General features: G+C 37.9%; 1 protein-coding gene and 1 pseudogene across 1 annotated transcript in view; one reads left to right on the top strand and one right to left on the bottom strand.

Moving 5' to 3' along the window:
* Positions 1-17776, bottom strand: part of SNX6 (sorting nexin 6) — a 61920-nt gene that overhangs the window by 27399 nt on the left and 16745 nt on the right. The window contains exons 5-8 of the mRNA XM_045848547.1: positions 16854-16975; positions 14825-14948; positions 4752-4847; positions 2638-2743 (exon numbers count right to left, since the gene is read on the bottom strand). Coding sequence (XP_045704503.1) covers positions 2638-2743; positions 4752-4847; positions 14825-14948; positions 16854-16975 — 448 coding nt within the window. The remainder of the gene's footprint in view (positions 1-2637; positions 2744-4751; positions 4848-14824; positions 14949-16853; positions 16976-17776) is intronic.
* LOC123825206 lies at positions 11240-11940 on the top strand (annotated as a pseudogene).

A 17776-nucleotide genomic window follows, 5' to 3' on the forward strand; every position in this document is an offset into this window, starting at 1 on the left:
TGTAATAGAGAATCTAAAATCCTATTAATAACTTTTTATATTCTATTACATTAAACTCCACTGGTATAAATTATAATTATCCCAAAATATAAGGTTGATCTAACATTTGAAAATCAACCAATGCAATTAACCATATTAATTGACTAAAAGAGAAAAACCACATTACTATCTCAAGTTGCAAAAAGATCATTTGACAAAATCTAACATTTATTCCTGACTTGAAAAATCCTCTCAGAAAAGTAGGAATTCAAGAGAATTTTTTCAACCAAATGAAAGGATCCAGGAAAAATCTACACCTAACATCGTAATTAATAGTTTAAGACTAAATGCTTTCCCCAGAAACAAAGGAACAAGGCAAATATAAACTAATCTATTGTGCCCTCACCACTTCCATCAGTACTGTAGTGGAGGACAGACAAAATATAGTACAATGGGGCAAGGAAAAGAAAGAAATGCCATCTAAATGGGAAAGGAAGTATAACTTTTTTTAGTAGCAGACAATCATCTATGTAGAAAATCTTAAGGAATCTACAAAACAGTTACCAGAACCAGCGATTTATTTAGCAAGGTTGCAAGATATAAGATCAATATTGAAAATACACTGCATTTCTACACAGTAGCAAAGACCAACCAAAAACTGAAAGGTAAAAAACATCATTTACAAAGCATCAAAAACAATTAGGAATCAATCTAACTAAAGATCTGCACAGTGCAAAACATAAAACACTGTTGGGAGAATTTAAAAACCTAACAAAATGGAGAGTACACCATATTCATGTATAGAACATAAACTTAAAAATGTCAGTCCTCCCCAAAATGATCTACAGACTTTATACAATTTCAATCATAACCCCTGCAAGCATTTTTGCACAAAGTGACAAGCTGATCCTAAAATCTGTATGCAAATGGCCCTGGCTGGTGTGGCTCAGTGGACTGAATACTGGCCTTCAAACCAAAAAGGTTGCTGGTTTGAATTCTGGTCAGGGCACATGCCTGGGTTGCTGCCAGTTCCCTCGTTGGGGACATGTGAGAGACAACCAACTGATGTATCTCTCACATCAATGTTTCTCTCCCTTTCTTTCTCCCTCCCTTCCCGTCTCTCTAAAAATAAATAAATAAAATCTAAAGAGAGATCACTACTGACCTATTAGCTAAAATTAAAAAAGACTGATTATCCTTGTTAACATGGAGGAAGAAAAACTCTAATGCAAAGCTGGTAGGAATGTAAAATGGTACAATCATTTTGGAAAAAAGTTTGACAATTTTTTAAAAAGTTATACACCTACCACATGACCCAGCCATTCTACTTCTAGGTATCAATATTATCCAAGAGAAATGAAAGCACGTGTCTATACAAAGACTTAATAAAATGGCTCATGTCAGCTTTATTCACAATAGCCAAAAGCTAGCAACAACTCAAATGTCCATCAACAGCTGAATCAGGATAAACGATCATGGTATATCCATAAAACAGAATACCATTCAGCAATACAAAGCAATGAACTATTGATACACACAACATGGATAAATTTCGAAATTACTGTATTGAATTTTGAAGCCAGACAATAAAGTGTACGGATTGTCATTCCACTTGAAATGCAAACTAATCTATAGAGGCAAAAAGCAGATCACAGTGGTTGCTTGGAGACACAGGTGGGAAGAGGGGTATCACAAAGGGACCCAAAGGAAACTCTTGGTGGTGATGGATACGTTCATTTGATTTGACTGTAGTGATTTCATACATATGTCAAGTCAAAACTTATCACAATGTATACTTTGAACATTGTATCTTAGTGATGCCAATTATACAGTAATAAAGCTATTTAAAAAAACCCCATTAGCCCATTTTGTATTTTGAATGGATCATTTAAATACACAATTTTATAACATCATGCATTTGATCATTTGTCACTATTATTATCATTAGTTTCAGACAAGTCTTTAATTATTAGGAAGCAAGCTCATGGCAACTGCTGAAGAGCCCGGCTTCTACAACTGCAACCAACACTGTCAGTTGTTTTCCTTAAAGTTACAAGCTCGCTTAGTGAATTTTTAAGAAAATGTCTACCAAATAATGAAATCTGGATAATCATAGCCTGTCAGCCATTCTTTTAAGTAAAAAGAATGTTTTATGAAAAACGTAGCTAGCTCAGTTTCAACTCAATCACTAAAATGCTTTATGTGTAACCCCAGTTTCATCACTCAGAATATAATAACATACACTCATGAAAGATTTTTTACAATTAATAATTTTTACTGCTTTAGCAAGGACATTCTTAATTTAACATTTTTTAAACTGCAAATGCACTGAGGGAAATACAGGGACTGTTAGTACAGTTTGATGCCATTGCCTTAATCTGTGCTACAGCAACAGCAATTTTATTCATCACGGCTTCTGCATCATGAGTGTAAATGTTAACATGGTAAAAGGGCAAAAGGCATCATAATATTATTATGAAAATAGTTTTGACTTCACAAACTTGCTAGCCAGGGCCTTCAAGTCGAGGCTTCATAGACCACAGTTTAAGAAATGGTGCTCTATATCAAGACTTTTTACAAACTGTAAACAACACAATAACTTTATATGTAATTATGCCATTAAAAATATAAGCTTAGTCACAGAGGAAAAAAACTTACTTTTGTGGGATCTTGTCATCCTATCAGATTTAGCAGATGCATCCTTAACTCGATTATGATATTCTAAAAGGAATGTTCGTTCATGCTCAAAGAAATCATCTACATCCTACGGGATCAAAAGAAAATATGAACTTTTCACTTATTTGCTTTAGTGTAATATGTAAACCATTTTGTTATCATTATAATCATAAAAGATCATCAGTAACACAGCAGTGCTATCCTCTAATAATTAGACATCATACTGATTTCACCAACAAGTTCAGACTTGAACATATATGAATTTCTATCTGTCAAGTAACAAATCTTCTATGGTTTTGCCACTGAAGGCTTAGGACTCCCCTAAGACTCATATTCACAAGTTGTACTCTGAAACATGTTCCTACTTGTGCTCTGCCTCTACACTCCAACAGATACGTGACTGCCAGTGAGAGTGACCAACTGGTTTCAAGAAAAAAATTCTGATAGTCACGTAAGTCTATTTCTCCTGGTCTATTATATGTACTATGGGCCATTCCAGAAGGCTGGCAGGCCTCCCGTCATTAGGGCCCTGACTGCTTTGGGGAGCCTGGCCAAAGCAACTATTTGAGAGCAATTATTGTATCAACCACTGTCTTTAACTTTCTTTTTAAACAAAATGAGATAAACATTAAAAATAAAAATTATTAACAGTACTTTCCTCCCTTCTAAAATGCCCATTCTTTATTGAAAAAGCACCAGCTGAAATGATGTAATTCAAAACCCAAATCAACAGAACGCTAGAAGGAAAATTAATCTAAATCTAAATCTGTAATTCATGTGTACCAGTTTTCCTAACTCTATAAATGGGAGTAACACTATTTAACTTGCAGGATTGTAGTGAAGATTAAATAAAAATATTGTGGGTTACCAAATACCACATTGTAAACATTTAAAAAAATGCTAGTTATTACTCTATCAAAATCCTAATCAATACAGTGGTTTACAGTAAATGCTAAGAAAAATGTTCAATATTAGTGCATAAACAGCATCAAAATGGAAGTAAGCTGAGTTCTTGTTAGAAAGTAGTCATAGCACACGCGTAGGCAGTATATCAACTGACCTGTCTCTGAAAAATCAAAGTATATAGTACTTGAAGTACTTGAATAATCAAAGTATATATCAAATAAACAGTATTTCACTCCTAAGTTTCATTGTAGATGTATCTATAAAGCAGGTAATGATGACGAACCTGTATTATCACTAAGTAATTGCTTGAAAACATAATATAAGCATTTTCCTCTTATACTTTAATGATAAGAGTCTTCAGACAAATGAAGTCTTGTACCATTATTAGATCATTAAGAGAAATTTAGATGTTATTTATGTAAATAACTGAAGTATTTTCACACATATTATCTCATTCAATCTTTCCAACAATCCTGTGAGCCAGGTGATATTGTTAACCACATTTTGAAAGTGGAAAACTAAGATTCAGAGAAAGAGACTTTACTCAAAGACATATAGCTACTACGAGACAAGACTAAAACCTCAACTTAGCTCTTCTAATTCCCAGTTTGAACCCAGGTCGGCCCCTAACACTTGTAAGGCCAGGAGCAAGCGTACAAACTAAAGCAGTCCCTGTTTGGGCCCCACCTTGCAGCTCTGCAGGGCACCCAGAGAGACCTCACATGCTTGTAGCTGGACAGTGCATCCTGTACTCTGGTCTTCCCTGTGCCGGTCCTCTACCCAGCTGTCCCACCATCATCCCCTGACCACCCATGGAGTGCACACACCAGTGTCACAGTCCACCTACCAGAGGATGAACTCAAGGAAAAAAGCCCATATAAGACCTCGAGGAAGGCTTGGGATTTGGCCAAGGAAATACAGTGCTCTGGATAACTGGAGCACAGTCTGCTTTGAAGGGAAGAGGCTCCAGGTGGGCAAATCCCACCGGACCTGCGGATCTCTCACCCTTGGAGAAGGGAACTCTCCAAACGCTGTGCCTGGGGTGGGGGGCCCAGTTTCCCAGGCCTAAGGATTCTACCGCCCAACCTTCTCTTTTACTCCAATATAATCTGTACGTCTATCAATGCAGCTTCCTCTTAAAAGGAGTTAATTCTCACACCAATACTCCGGTTAATCAAATAAAATCTTACCTTTACTCCTGAAACAATCACTCCATCTGCTGATTTAACCATGTTTTTAAAAAAATCTTCAAGTTTCTCTTTTTTATTTTTTCCTCGCACACTCAACTAAAAGAAGGGTAAATAGAAGTTAGCATTTAAAAAATTACAAATGGGAAGTTATGTCTCCTTTATTTTATGATGTCAAAACGGCAATTCCAAAAGAATCCCAGTTTTTTAAACTTAATAAAGTAGCAATTTTATCATGTAGATCAGTGATTTTCAAACCTTGGGGAATTAAAGAGAAGTTTGGCCTCACCCCAAAATTCAGATTTAGCTGATCTACAATAAGGCCTAGGAATCTCAAATTTTGAAAGTATATTTAATAATAATTCTGTTGCAAGTAGCCCTCTCATCATACTCTGTCAAGCACTACTATATAAATGTAAAGAAAACTCAAGAGTTCCTTTAAACATAAAATTAATTGGTTTACAATATACCATCCTATGATTCTGTAAAAGCTCCAAAAATACATTATACAAATTCTTCACTCCAAATTCATCCAAATATCATCTCCTGTCCTGTTTTTGATGTCAGCAACTTCTAGTGAAAGGGACACAAAAGATGACTTTGAGTGGCATGAATGGTTATCTAAAGGCAAAACTAAGAAGCAGCTAACTCTGACTTTACCATTTGTTGCATCAGGGTGTCCCATAAGGGACCATGCTCTCTAATTTCCTTATCTACTGGTGTGGCTTCAACGCTCACCTTAATGTAAATAACTCACAAATCTCTATTGCTACTCCTAAGCTTTTTCCTGATCTTCAGATCCAATTGCCTATATCATATCCTTACATGGAGATTCTGCTAACCTACTTTTGATGAGTCTAAAACAGTACTCATTATAATCTAAACTCCAAAGTTTTCCTCTGCCTGGTTCCCTATTAATGGACCCAACCAGTTTCTCACACTCCTACATACTCCCTAAAACCCCATACCTCTCATTAAAAAATCTTGAAATAATCTACAACTTATTTTGCTCTTTCACAGCTCAAATTCTGCCAGCAAATGGCTGAAATCTGTCTTTTTACACAACCACTATCCTAGTAAATGTCCATATTATCGCTTGCCTGGACTACTACACGGAACTTGTAGCAACATCCTTCATCTCAATCCTATCCATTCTGCTGCTTTGGAATAACTTTCCAATCAAATTTTGAGCATCTCTTCCTTACTCAATAAGAGATTCACAATGTTAAGAAAATAAAGGCCAATCTCCTTAGTACGATATTCAAGATTTTCAACAATCTGATTCAACTTAGCTTTCCACCCACTACCTTACCCCCATAGAACCTTATGTTCCAAATAGTTCTCAAAAGAAGCTCTGAACTTTTAGGTTCCTCTGTACCTGAAATGGGACCTCCTCTCCCACCAAAACTGCTATTCAGATTTAAACATCCAAATTAAAAGGCATCTCTGCATGTAACCCTTCCAGGTTAGAATTTACTACTCTATCTTCAGGCCTCCCAACACACATTCATTTTTTTTTAACTGCATTTTCTGGGGGGATATTGATTAATTCATTCATTTACTCATTTAACAAACCAATAACAAATGTATATTACAGTCATGCATTATGCTAAGTGCTAAGAATCTAAAGATATTTAAGAGGTCCCTGTTCTTAAAAGTAACTTATGGTGTAGAGGAGGATACAGAGAAGCAAGCGTATGATTAAGCATATACTGTGAGGAGTATAATGTTAGAGGCATCCATAACACACCAGGGGGACCACCCAAGGAGCTTAATACAGACTCAGGGAGTGAGAAAGAAAAGACTAACTAAAGACTGAATGACCAGTCAGGGGCAGCTTCAATAATCCAGAAAAGGACTATGAAAGTCAGAATAATCTTTAGGTCTGGTGGAAGAAGGAAGTGGACACATTCCTAACACAGTCAAGGAGTAAAACAGATGTGATTTGGTGACTCCTAATATGAAGAGGGAGTAGGAAGAATAATGGGTAATTTTCAAGTTTTAAGGAACTGGAAGGTGACAGTACCTTCCTTGAAATAAAGAATATAAAAGAAGGCATAGGTTAAAGAACAGTTCAACTAAGGGTAAAATGCAAAGGGGACATCTAAATGGAGCTTTTCAGGAGGCTGTCTAATAAATAGAGCTGGGACTCACGAGTATTACAGATTTATACGTTAACAGCATAGTAGAGTATCTGAAGCCATAGGAGCGGATGAGATACTTAGGGATAATTTATGGAATCAGAAGTCTAGAGGTTCCTAGAAGTCTAGAGGAACCTCTAGACTTGAGAACTCAATGAGGAATCTTGGAAGCATCAGACTTAAATGAATGGATATCTGGGAAGTAGCCACAGAGCTAAGAGGAAAACTCAGAAGAGATCCCAAAGATCCAGAAGTACATGGGATTCCACATAGTTAGAAAAACATCTTAGTCAAAATAAGCACAATGAAATACATCATATTAATAGAATAAAGAACAAAAACCACGCACGATCATCTCAATAGCTGTATTTTTTTTTCATGGTAAAAGCACTTCACAAACTAGGAAGAGAAGGGAGCTTCTTCAACCTGATAAACGACATTTGGGAAAAATCCACAGCTAACATCACACCTAACAATGAAATAGTGAATGCTTCCCTCCTAAGATGAGAGACAAGACAAGGATGCCTACTCTTGTCTCTATTTAACACTGTACTATACATTCTACCCAGGGTAGTTAGGCAAACAAAAGAAATAGTATGAAGGACATCCAGACTGGAAAGGAAGATGTAAAGGAAAAAAAAAAAAAAGAATGCCCCAAAATGAACGTGGCTGCCAAGGCAGGTGAGGGTTGTGGGGGGTATAGAAAGATCAGAGATTTGGGGAGAACGGGGGAGAAGGTACAGGGAATAATGGTAGGTACAAAATAGACAAGGGGAGGTTAAGAATAGAATAGGAAATGGAGAAGCCAAAGAACTTATATGTATGACACACGGACATGAACTAAGGCGGGAGTGGGGAATCCTGGTGGGAAGGGAGGTGCAGGGCAGAGGGGACTAAAGGGTAAAAAAACATGGGACAACTGTAATAGCATAATCAGTAAAATATACTTTTAAAAAGAGTTCTGAGATTTGATTTCTGATTGGCTTCCACTCACAGTGAACAAGGTAAGAATCTGATCAAGATGAACTGTTTTGAGTTGAAATAAGCTTTCATGGAAAATGGGACAGAGCTGTCAAAAGTCATAACCTTGTTATAAATGATGGAGCAGGCACTCTAGGCTAGGTGAGAAAGAAGTAACGACATAAGGGTTATTGACAAAGTCAAAATGCAGGAGAGGTCAAAGAACAACTGTAATGGGTTTAGGGAAAACGAGACCTATAGGACAGAGGCTATGTTTGGAATCCATAGTATTAGGGTTTAAGGACTCAAAAGGCAAGGTCCTGGGAGTGACCACTGAGGAGTTAGCAAGAATGTAATGGAGGTTGGGATGTTAAATAGGTTAAATACTTAATCTACTATTAGGCAGACTCAAACTGTATCTACTAGAAACAGAAGATGCACAGCTGCACAAGCAAAGCAATCCTACATGCAATCCGGTCACAGCAATTACCACTCCTCATACAACTAAATGCTGAAACAAGTTTTTCCAGACCTCGCAGATGCCCCATGGCCTTTTTAGATTTCAAGAAACCCTGGCTGTACTTCAGTAGCCCATCAGTCCCATGACCCTCTGAAACACAGATAACAGAACAGCATAGATTTCTTTTCCAGCACCACTGAACTGAATAAAGATCTGAGAAACAACATTAGAAACAAGATTTAGAAAAACCTTTTATTTTGGAGCCTATAATCTACAACCTATTAATACACTTGCTATTAGTTAAAGAATTTTCCAGTCCATCTTTTTAGGCTTTCTCCAAAACACCATTTACTGATATTAAAAGGGTTATTATAATGCATCATCATCTTTACTAAGCACATATTTGTTTGTAGGAAAGAAAAATAGAGCAAGTAAACACTATACTCACTTTCTCCCATAATCACTGCAAAATTACAAACACAGAACCATCATTGGGAACCACCTGAAGTCTAGCAGAAGAGAAGTCCTATAACTAAGGATATACAAAAGAAGCCATGTAGAGACTAGTAGGAGGGATGGAGACACAAAACGGACTGTTTCCACAGGGTGCATAAAAATTGAGAGGGATATCTTGACCGCAGAGACACCCCTGAGGAGCTATTAGTTCCAGCCCCATGCCAAGTGTCCAGTGCCCCAAAGAGAATTCCCCGTAACTTCTGGCTGTAAAAACCAGCAGAGATGGAGGGTAAGACAGATAGCTTCTGGAGTCCCATGTGTTCCTCTTAAAAAGGGCCCACGCACAGACTTATTCTGTGAGCTCCAGTGCTGGAGCAGCAGATTGCAAGGCACCAGGAAGATATAGGGAAGAACTAAAATGTCTGGCTTTAGGTCAAGAGGTGGAGGGACAGCTTTCTCCCCGATAGAAGCACTGGCAGAAGCCACTGTTCCTTTGCTGAGCCCTTCCCCTGCAGATGAAAGCTGGCAGTATATCTGGGTTTCCATCAACCTGGCCAACACTCTTCATAGGGCCCTGGTGATTGATTCCCTGAGGGCCGACCCCATCCAACTTGTGGGACCACTCAAGTTGCTTCCAGTGGTTTTCCATATAAATGATATGTCTTGGCTCATGATGTGGACTTTCCAAAAATCTCTCAAGGGTTCATGAACACCAAACAAGCAGCACCTGGCCTCATACGTCTTGCTAAGCATGCCCCATACCTTTTGCTAAGCAGCCCCAAGCTCAGAACTAGGGGCAGCTGAACTTGGTTCACAGCTTTACCTCTCCTAAGCACCTCCAAACTCAGGACAAGTGGCCACTATCTGCAGATTACTTTGTAGCTCATACCAGGTGGCCCAGGCAGAGCACAAACAGCAGCTGATCTTGGCTTGCACCTTCCAAGAGGCCCCAGAACCAATACACTTAGTGGTCATCTTCTGGCCACACCAGAGTACCAACCACCTCCACAAACGACACACTCAAAGAGCAGACTTGGCAGGCACTAAAGCCCTGCTAAAGCAAATCCTGCTAAGGAGGGTCACCTCCCATACAATAGCTCCTCCATTGTGGTCACCATCAGTCCTCACAACCAGTCAGCTTGACGGTCAAGGCCTCCAAACAACCATCAAGGCTTAACTACGAGAGGAGGGCACGCATAACCCACACCAGAGATACATGTGGAACACCTGGCTCAGGCGACCAAAGAGACTGGACCACTGGGCCCCCAGGACACCTACTACATAAGGCCATAGCACCAAGACCAGGAGATGTGACACCTCTACCTAACACACAGAAATAGGGAGGCGGCTAAAACAGGGAGACAAAGAAACATAACCCAATGGAAGAACAGGAGAAATCTTCAGAAAAAGACAAAACAAAATGGAGGCAAGCAATGCCCTGACACAGAGTTCAAAAGGATGCTCAAGGAACTCAGTGAGAACTTCAACAGCATAAAAAAAACTAGTCAGAATGAAGGCTACAATAACTGAAATTAAGAATACATTACAGGAGATCAACAATGAAGCAGAGCACCAAATCAGCGATTTGGAAGATGAGGTACCAGAAAACACCCAATCAGACAGCAAAAAGAAAAAAGAATCCAAAAAAAAAAAATAAGGAAACTTGAAGGGGCCTCTGGGATAACATTAAGTGTACCAATATTGACATCATAGAGGTATGAGAAGGAAAGAGAGAAAGAAAAGAATTGAAAACCTATTTGAAGTAAAAATGACAGAAAACACTGCTAACCTGGTAGTGAAGGAAATAGACATATAGGCCTGGGAAGCACAGAGTCCCAAACAAGATAAACCCAAACAGACCCACACCAAGACACAACATAATTAAAATACCAAATGTTAAAGACAAAGAGAGAGTCTTAAAAGCAGCAAGAGAAAAGCAGTTAGTTGCCTAAAAGGAAGTCCCCCCATAGACTGTCAGATGATTTCCCAAGAGAAACTTTGCAGGCCAAAAGGGATTGGCACGAAAGATTCTAAGTGATGAAGAGCAAGGACCTAGCCCTGGCTGGTGCAGCTCAGTGATTGTGCGTCCAACCTGCGAACCAAAGGGTCACCAGTTCGATTTCCAGTCAGGACACATACCTGGGTTTCGGGTCAGGTCGCTGGTTGGGGGTGTGTCAGAGGCAACCAGTCAATGTATCTCTCACATATCCAAGTTTATTTCCCTTTCTTCCTCCCTCCCTTTCCATCTCTAAAAATAAATAGAATCTTCAAAAAAAAAAAATACAGCAAGGACCTACAACCAAGATTACTCTACCCAGCAAAGCTATCATTTAGAATCGAAGGATACATAAAGAGCTTCCCAGACAAGAAGGCGCTAAAGGAGTTCATCATCACTAAACCAGTATCACAAGAAATGTTTTAAAGGGTCTTCTTTAAGAAGAAAAAAAGATCACATAGTCTTCCCTAAGAGTTGCCATGGTTTCCTATTTCAACAGTACCTGAACGGAACCAGGTGCTTGACCCCCATCCCAGCCAGCCACCCAGACCCATCCTTCTACCACCTCCTCACAGTGCCCTCAGACCACCCTAAGGCCCCTGTCACTGCTCCAGTGTCATGAAGTCACCTCTCTTCAACCGCTCATCATGACGACTATGTCCACCTCACAGGTGTGCCAGAATCACACCAGGACTTGGAGGCTGCCATCAACCACCAGATCAACTTGGAACACTACTCTTCCTGTATCCACCTGTCCATGTGTTACTACTTCAACCATGATGAGGTGGCTTTGAAAAACTTTGTCAAATATTTTGTTCAATCTCATTAGGAGAGGGAACACGCTAAAAAACTAATGAAGCTGTGGAACTAACGAGGTGGTTGAAATCTTCCTTCAGGATATCAAGAAACCAGGCTATGATGACTGGGAGAATGGGTTGAATGCAACGGAGTGTGTGTTACACTTGGAAAAAAGTGTCAATCAGTGAGTACTGGACTTGCACTAATTGGCCACCCTCATTATGTGACTACATTGAGTCTCACTACCTGAATGAGCAGGTGAAATCCATCAAAGAAATGGGTGACCACTTAACCAACTTGTGCAGGTTAGGGGCTCCTAAAACTGGCAGGGCAGAGTCTCTCTTTGACAAGCACACCCTGGGAGACAGTGAAGAAAGCTAAGCCTTAAGCTGGCTTCCCATAGCCATGGGGCGACTTCCCTGGTCACCAGGGCAGTGCATACATGTTGGAGTTACCTTTACCTTTTCTATAACTTGTACAAAATCATCCACTTATGTCTTTCATTTGTACCATTCCTTCAAATAAAGTAATTTGGTACCGCCAAAAAAGATAAAAATATGAACAATAAAATGGCAATAAATATATTATCTATCAATAACTGAATCTAAAAAAACAAAATAAATGAACAAGCAGAACAGAAACAGACTCATAGAAACACAGAACATTTTGATATTTGCCAGATGGGGGAGGGGTGAGAGGGTGGGTGGAAAAGGTGAAGGGATTAAAAAGTACAAATTGGTGGTTACAGAACAGTCATGGGGATGTAAAGTACAGCATAGGGAATATAGTCAGTAATATTCTAATAACTACATATGGTGTCAAAGGAGCTTGAGATTTATCAGGATTATCACTTAATAAGTTATGTAATGTCCAATCACTGGGGTGTACACCTAAAACTAATATAATAATGTATGTCAACTGTAACTGAAAAGTAAAGATGATTTAAAAATGAAAAATAAAAATGTCATAATGATATGACAATACCATAAAAAAGAAGTGTACCATCAATGAAAAAAAATCTACTTTGGTGGGAGAAAATTTATGAAATCCTAAGAGTTCTGAAAGCTACTTACACAGCTGATCTAAACATTTAATAATCTTTCACTATTTTAACAAATGTTTCTATTGCACCTTAATTGCTAGGCACTATTCTAAAATAGTGAGGATAAAGTGGTGAAAAATTAAAGTCTTACTTTCAGAGAGCCTACATATAAACAAAGTTTAAAAGTATAGATACATAATTTCAGATAGTCCTAAGGCTGTGGCAACAGGACAGAGAACCTGGAACATAAGGCTGCTGCTTCCCTGGCTCAAGTGGCCTTGTACTAATGCATCCATGCCTCATTTTACGCCTATACAATCCACCAAATTACTATACTAAGGCCAATAAATAAGGTCCTGCAAAGAAATAAATAAGGTCCAGAAAAAACAAACTCATAAAGATACAAAAGTGATGACAACATCCTATCATGTGTTCTTTACATAGGTTTAGCAATTCTACTATGAATCATTTTTAGCTTCTTACAATTTACAATATAGCTAGCATTCTTTATAATTTCTATTTATAAAAGACCACATGACAGTATCACATATCACATTTATGCTTGTGAAAATACCTATGTTTAAACTGCTATACTTATGTGACCCTGAGTTACGTGAAACCCTGTTAAAAAATCCATTTTCTCTACTGCTAGCTAGGCTTAGGCCATGTTATTGTCATATCTGATGCAACCAAACTAGAAGAGCAAATTTATATACAAAAAGTTTTTTGATCTTGATGTTGACTTGTAAGCAAAAAAGCAGTATGCTACATTTGTTTTCTGCTAATATTATGAGTTAATGTTGTCATTCAAAGATAGACCCCAAGATCTGTATCACCCACCCACTGGAAACTTCTTTTTCCAGCATGATGAAAAAAGAAATCTTTAAAGCTCAACCATCTCAATCTCTTTTTCTGCACTATCACTGTTTTTAGAATGGGAAGGATTAAGAGTGATTAGCACTGAAGATCAATTAAACAAATCAAGAGTCAATGATTAAACCAAAAATAATCTAGATTTTTAAAAAGATTTTACTTATTTTTAGAGAGAGAGGAAAGGAGGGAGAAAGAGAGGGAGAGAAGCATCAATGTGTGAGGGAAACATTGATCAGTTGCCTCTCACAGCTCCCCAGTTTGTCCCCAACTAGGGATCTGGCCTGCAACCCAGGCAATGTGACCTGACTAGGAATCAAACTAGTGACTTTTTGGTTTACAGGTTGATGCTCAATCCACTGAGCCACACCAACCATAGCTGAAACATTAATCAATTTTATAACCCTATTTCTTTCTTTCTTTTTTTAAATGTTGCCTTTAAAAAAATCCTTACCTGAGGATATGTTTCTTGATTTTAGAGAGAGAAACATTAATGTGTGAGACAAAAACATCGATTGGTTTCCTCCCATATGTGCCCTGACTGGGGATTGAACCTGCAACCTTTTGATGTACCAACTGAACCATCCAGTCAGGGCTATAACCCTGTTTCTTTTTTTTAGATTTTTAAATTTTTATTTAGAGAGCAGGGAAGGGAGGGAGAAAAAGAAGGAGAGAAACATCGATGTATGAGAGACACACCAATCAGCTGCCTCTCATATGCTCCCAACTGGGAACCTGGCCTGCAACCTAGGCATGTGCCCTGACTGGGAATTAAACTGGCAATCTTTTGGTTCGCAGGCTGACACTCAATCCACTGAGCCATACCAGCCAGGGCTAACCTTATTTCTTTTCTTGTCTTTTTTTTTTTTTTTAAAGTTTTTACTTATTTACTTTTAGAGAGAGGGGAAAGGAGGGGGAGGTGTAGAGAAACATCAATGTGTGATACATACATTGATCTATTGTCTCTCGCATTCCCCCAACTGCAGACCTGGCCCACGACCCAGGCATGTGCCCTGACTGGGAATCAAAGGGGCAACCTTTTGGTTCACAGGTCAGCACTCAATGCACTGAGCCGCAAAAGCCAGGGCCAGGGCTAACCCTACTTCTTAAGAAGTTCATAATTCAGGATGAAAACCAATGTCCCATGCAGTGACATGGAGTACTGTCATTTTTTCATTTAATCTACTCAAGTTCTACTAAAATAATATGCTGCCACTGAAAAAGTATCATTTTAAACTGCCTTAAAAAGTAAGAAATTGTAAGAGAAGGCCTTAGCCTTAAGCCTTTTCTAACTACTCCCTGCCTTTTCCAATGCCTCTTTAAAATAGTACTTTTAATCAATTCAATACTCACATCTTGATTATATTCCAAGAAGACATGGAAATTTAAATCTTTTCTTAAAATAGGATGTGCTGCCACACGACACAGGAATACTTCATGCATTGCAACAGTTTTCTTGAATATGGCCAAATATTCACTGGAAACAATACACAAAATTAAAGGTAAAATACTACATCAACTAGAAAAGCATCTGCAACAATATTTTCAGCAAATACTCTGAATTCTAAATGCAAAATTAGAGATATAAAAATATAATCCAGGTGAACAAAGGTTTTAGTTGGACTGTTAATAAAATATGTAAAATCCAGCTCTGAAAAAGGCTTCATGCTAGTTAATAGTATTTATTACATTTAAATGTTAATATTTTTGGTTTTATGAATCTTTCTTTCTATGCAAGTTCATTTTAAAGGTAACTACAGGGATGTCTGATTTCAGCTTCAGAGAAAGTATACAACAAATTACTGGGTACAACCTTAACGATTCAATTTCTTATAAACACCTTCATATAAAAAAATATCAAAACCAAAACCTAGATAAGCGTATTTTCAACAGTAACAAATATTTTCATCTAATGACCCAGAAACACAAGAAAAAAAAAACACACCACAAAGAGACTAATATTTGCCATTACATCAGAGCATTGTGTTTAAAATATTTTAATATCAGTGAATCACAGCGATCCTGCAGTAATACATGTCAGTTTGAAAACAAACAAACACCACTCAAGGAAAAGGCCCAATATTCTTGCTTCAACTACGTGCAAGGAGGATAAGTTTTACATACCAGCAAACCAGCAGGACCAATGTTGGGAGAAGTTTGATCTCTGTGAGGGTAGTCATTCAGTGAAGACAAAAAAGAAGGATGCAGAGGATGGAGGTAGCAGTAGAATAAACCCAAGGTTCTCTGTTATCCAACCCCTAACCAGACCACAAAAGAATCATGATCAGGGCCACTGGAAAACCACAGATTCTTCAATATTAATGTGCTCTGCTAATTTGCAGCCTTACAAACTATAAAAGTAAGTATGGGCTATCAGACTACTGCTTGCACCCAGCATTGACAGAATTCTTAAAATATCTGTCACCTTACTCTTTGACAAAGAAGACCTACTTTGCTAATTTATCTGGTCAAGAGAGTTTAGCATTCTGAAGAGGAGTCTAGCAGCAGGGTGAATATATGCTTAAAAACTGAAACTAAGTGGAAGAGGAGAAAGAAAAAGCGTGAAGGGGACAAATGACTAGAAAAAGAGTGAAGGGGGTGATGACAATGCAAGGAAAATTATTTCCTTGTTTAAGTCTCAAAATATAGAAAAACAATATATAGCAATTCCAAAATTAAATGTTTAATAAAAGGGGAAAACATTCTGTATTTTCAGCAAATATGCTAAAAATGAAATTGAATTGTCTCAACTTTTCAAAGATTTAGTACATTTCTAGTATATATGCAACTAATTATCATATAATAAAAAACATTTTAAATCTATTCTCTTCCCTTCAGCCAGAAGCTATAGGAAGAGAAAAGAGGGGGGAAATCAATCTCTCCCTCTCACTCACATACACAAAACACACACACACTCTTTCTCTCTCTTAAAAAAAAAAAGAAAAAGAAAACAGGATATAGGCAGAGTTGCTCATCACATACTTCTATGAGAAACAGAAGATCTGGCAGTATGCACACATTGAGAGAAGATCACCAGGTTGCTAACGAGTAAGGCCTTGTAAATAAAAAAAAAACAATTTATTCTGCTTTAAAAAGCCATTATTTCCTTTTCTACTATTGTTTTAATAAACTTTTGAGTCCTCCATAACCAATTTTCAGAGTCTATTTAAAACATTAATTTTAAGAATTTTACAATGAAGATGATTATTCTATAATTTTCCTGTAGGCTCTGATCATGATCATTAACACTGGTTGTGTGACTTAAATTTGCACCTTCCAGGAAGGGTCATTGTGGTGAAATGATTAAAATGATGGGATATTGGAGAGCAAAAAAAAAAGGGGGGGGGGGCATAAACAAGCACAATTAACAAAAATCACATACGCTTCCAGTTCCTGTTTCATCTTTGTGAATTCTTCCTTTGTCATGGACCCTTCTCCTTCTCCAAGCTTCTGTAATTTTTCCCTTGAAGCATCAAAATCAGGTCTTGGTGGTGCTGGGGGGATCTATGATAAGAGAACCAAATCACTAATCTTACAGACTTTTATTTCTTGCAGTAACTGTACTACAGCCACCATAAAAGACTTTGTGAATGAGAACTGGGCACCAGTAAAATTCCAAGTCAGGTTGAGAATCTGATTAGGTTTAGAAATTAAAATCCTTGATATTGTTCATACCAAAAAGAAAAATAGCAGACCACTATTTTCTAGTATTAGAATATTAGTTCCTAAACTTTAATCTGCAGATTCCTATATAGCAACTTATAGTCCTCAAATGTATATGCACATTAAGCTCTGACTACACACTAAATAAATATGTACAGCAAATATGCACACCGTTGTCAAAAGTATATAAATGGTATGATTAAATACAAATTTTTGAAAAGTATTTTATTTACTTATTTTTAGAGAAAGGGGAAGGGAGAGAGGGAGAGAAACATCGATGCGTGAGAGATACATTAATTGGCTGCTTCTCTCATGCCCCCAACCAGGGACCTGGCCCACAAACTCACTGGGAATCGAACTGGCAACCTTTCAGTTCACAGGCCAGCACTCAACCCACTGAGCCATACCAGCCAGGGCACAAATGTATTTTTTAAATTAATGAATTCATAGTGCCTTTATGCTACTCTGTGTTTTATTATTATTTTTTAGTTAATGAGTGCTAACAACAAGATCAAGCGAGGAATGTTAAAAAGGGTTCCTAGACTGGAGGAGTGTACCAGAAGCAGAAAGTACTGGCTTAAAAACAGGAAAAGAACAAGACACAGATTACTTACTTATTCCATTCTATTCACCCACAGTAAG

This window comes from Phyllostomus hastatus, unplaced genomic scaffold (genome assembly GCF_019186645.2).
Source record: "Phyllostomus hastatus isolate PE091 unplaced genomic scaffold, TTU_PhHast_1.1 phas_contig_62, whole genome shotgun sequence".
Classification (NCBI taxonomy): domain Eukaryota; kingdom Metazoa; phylum Chordata; class Mammalia; order Chiroptera; family Phyllostomidae; genus Phyllostomus; species Phyllostomus hastatus.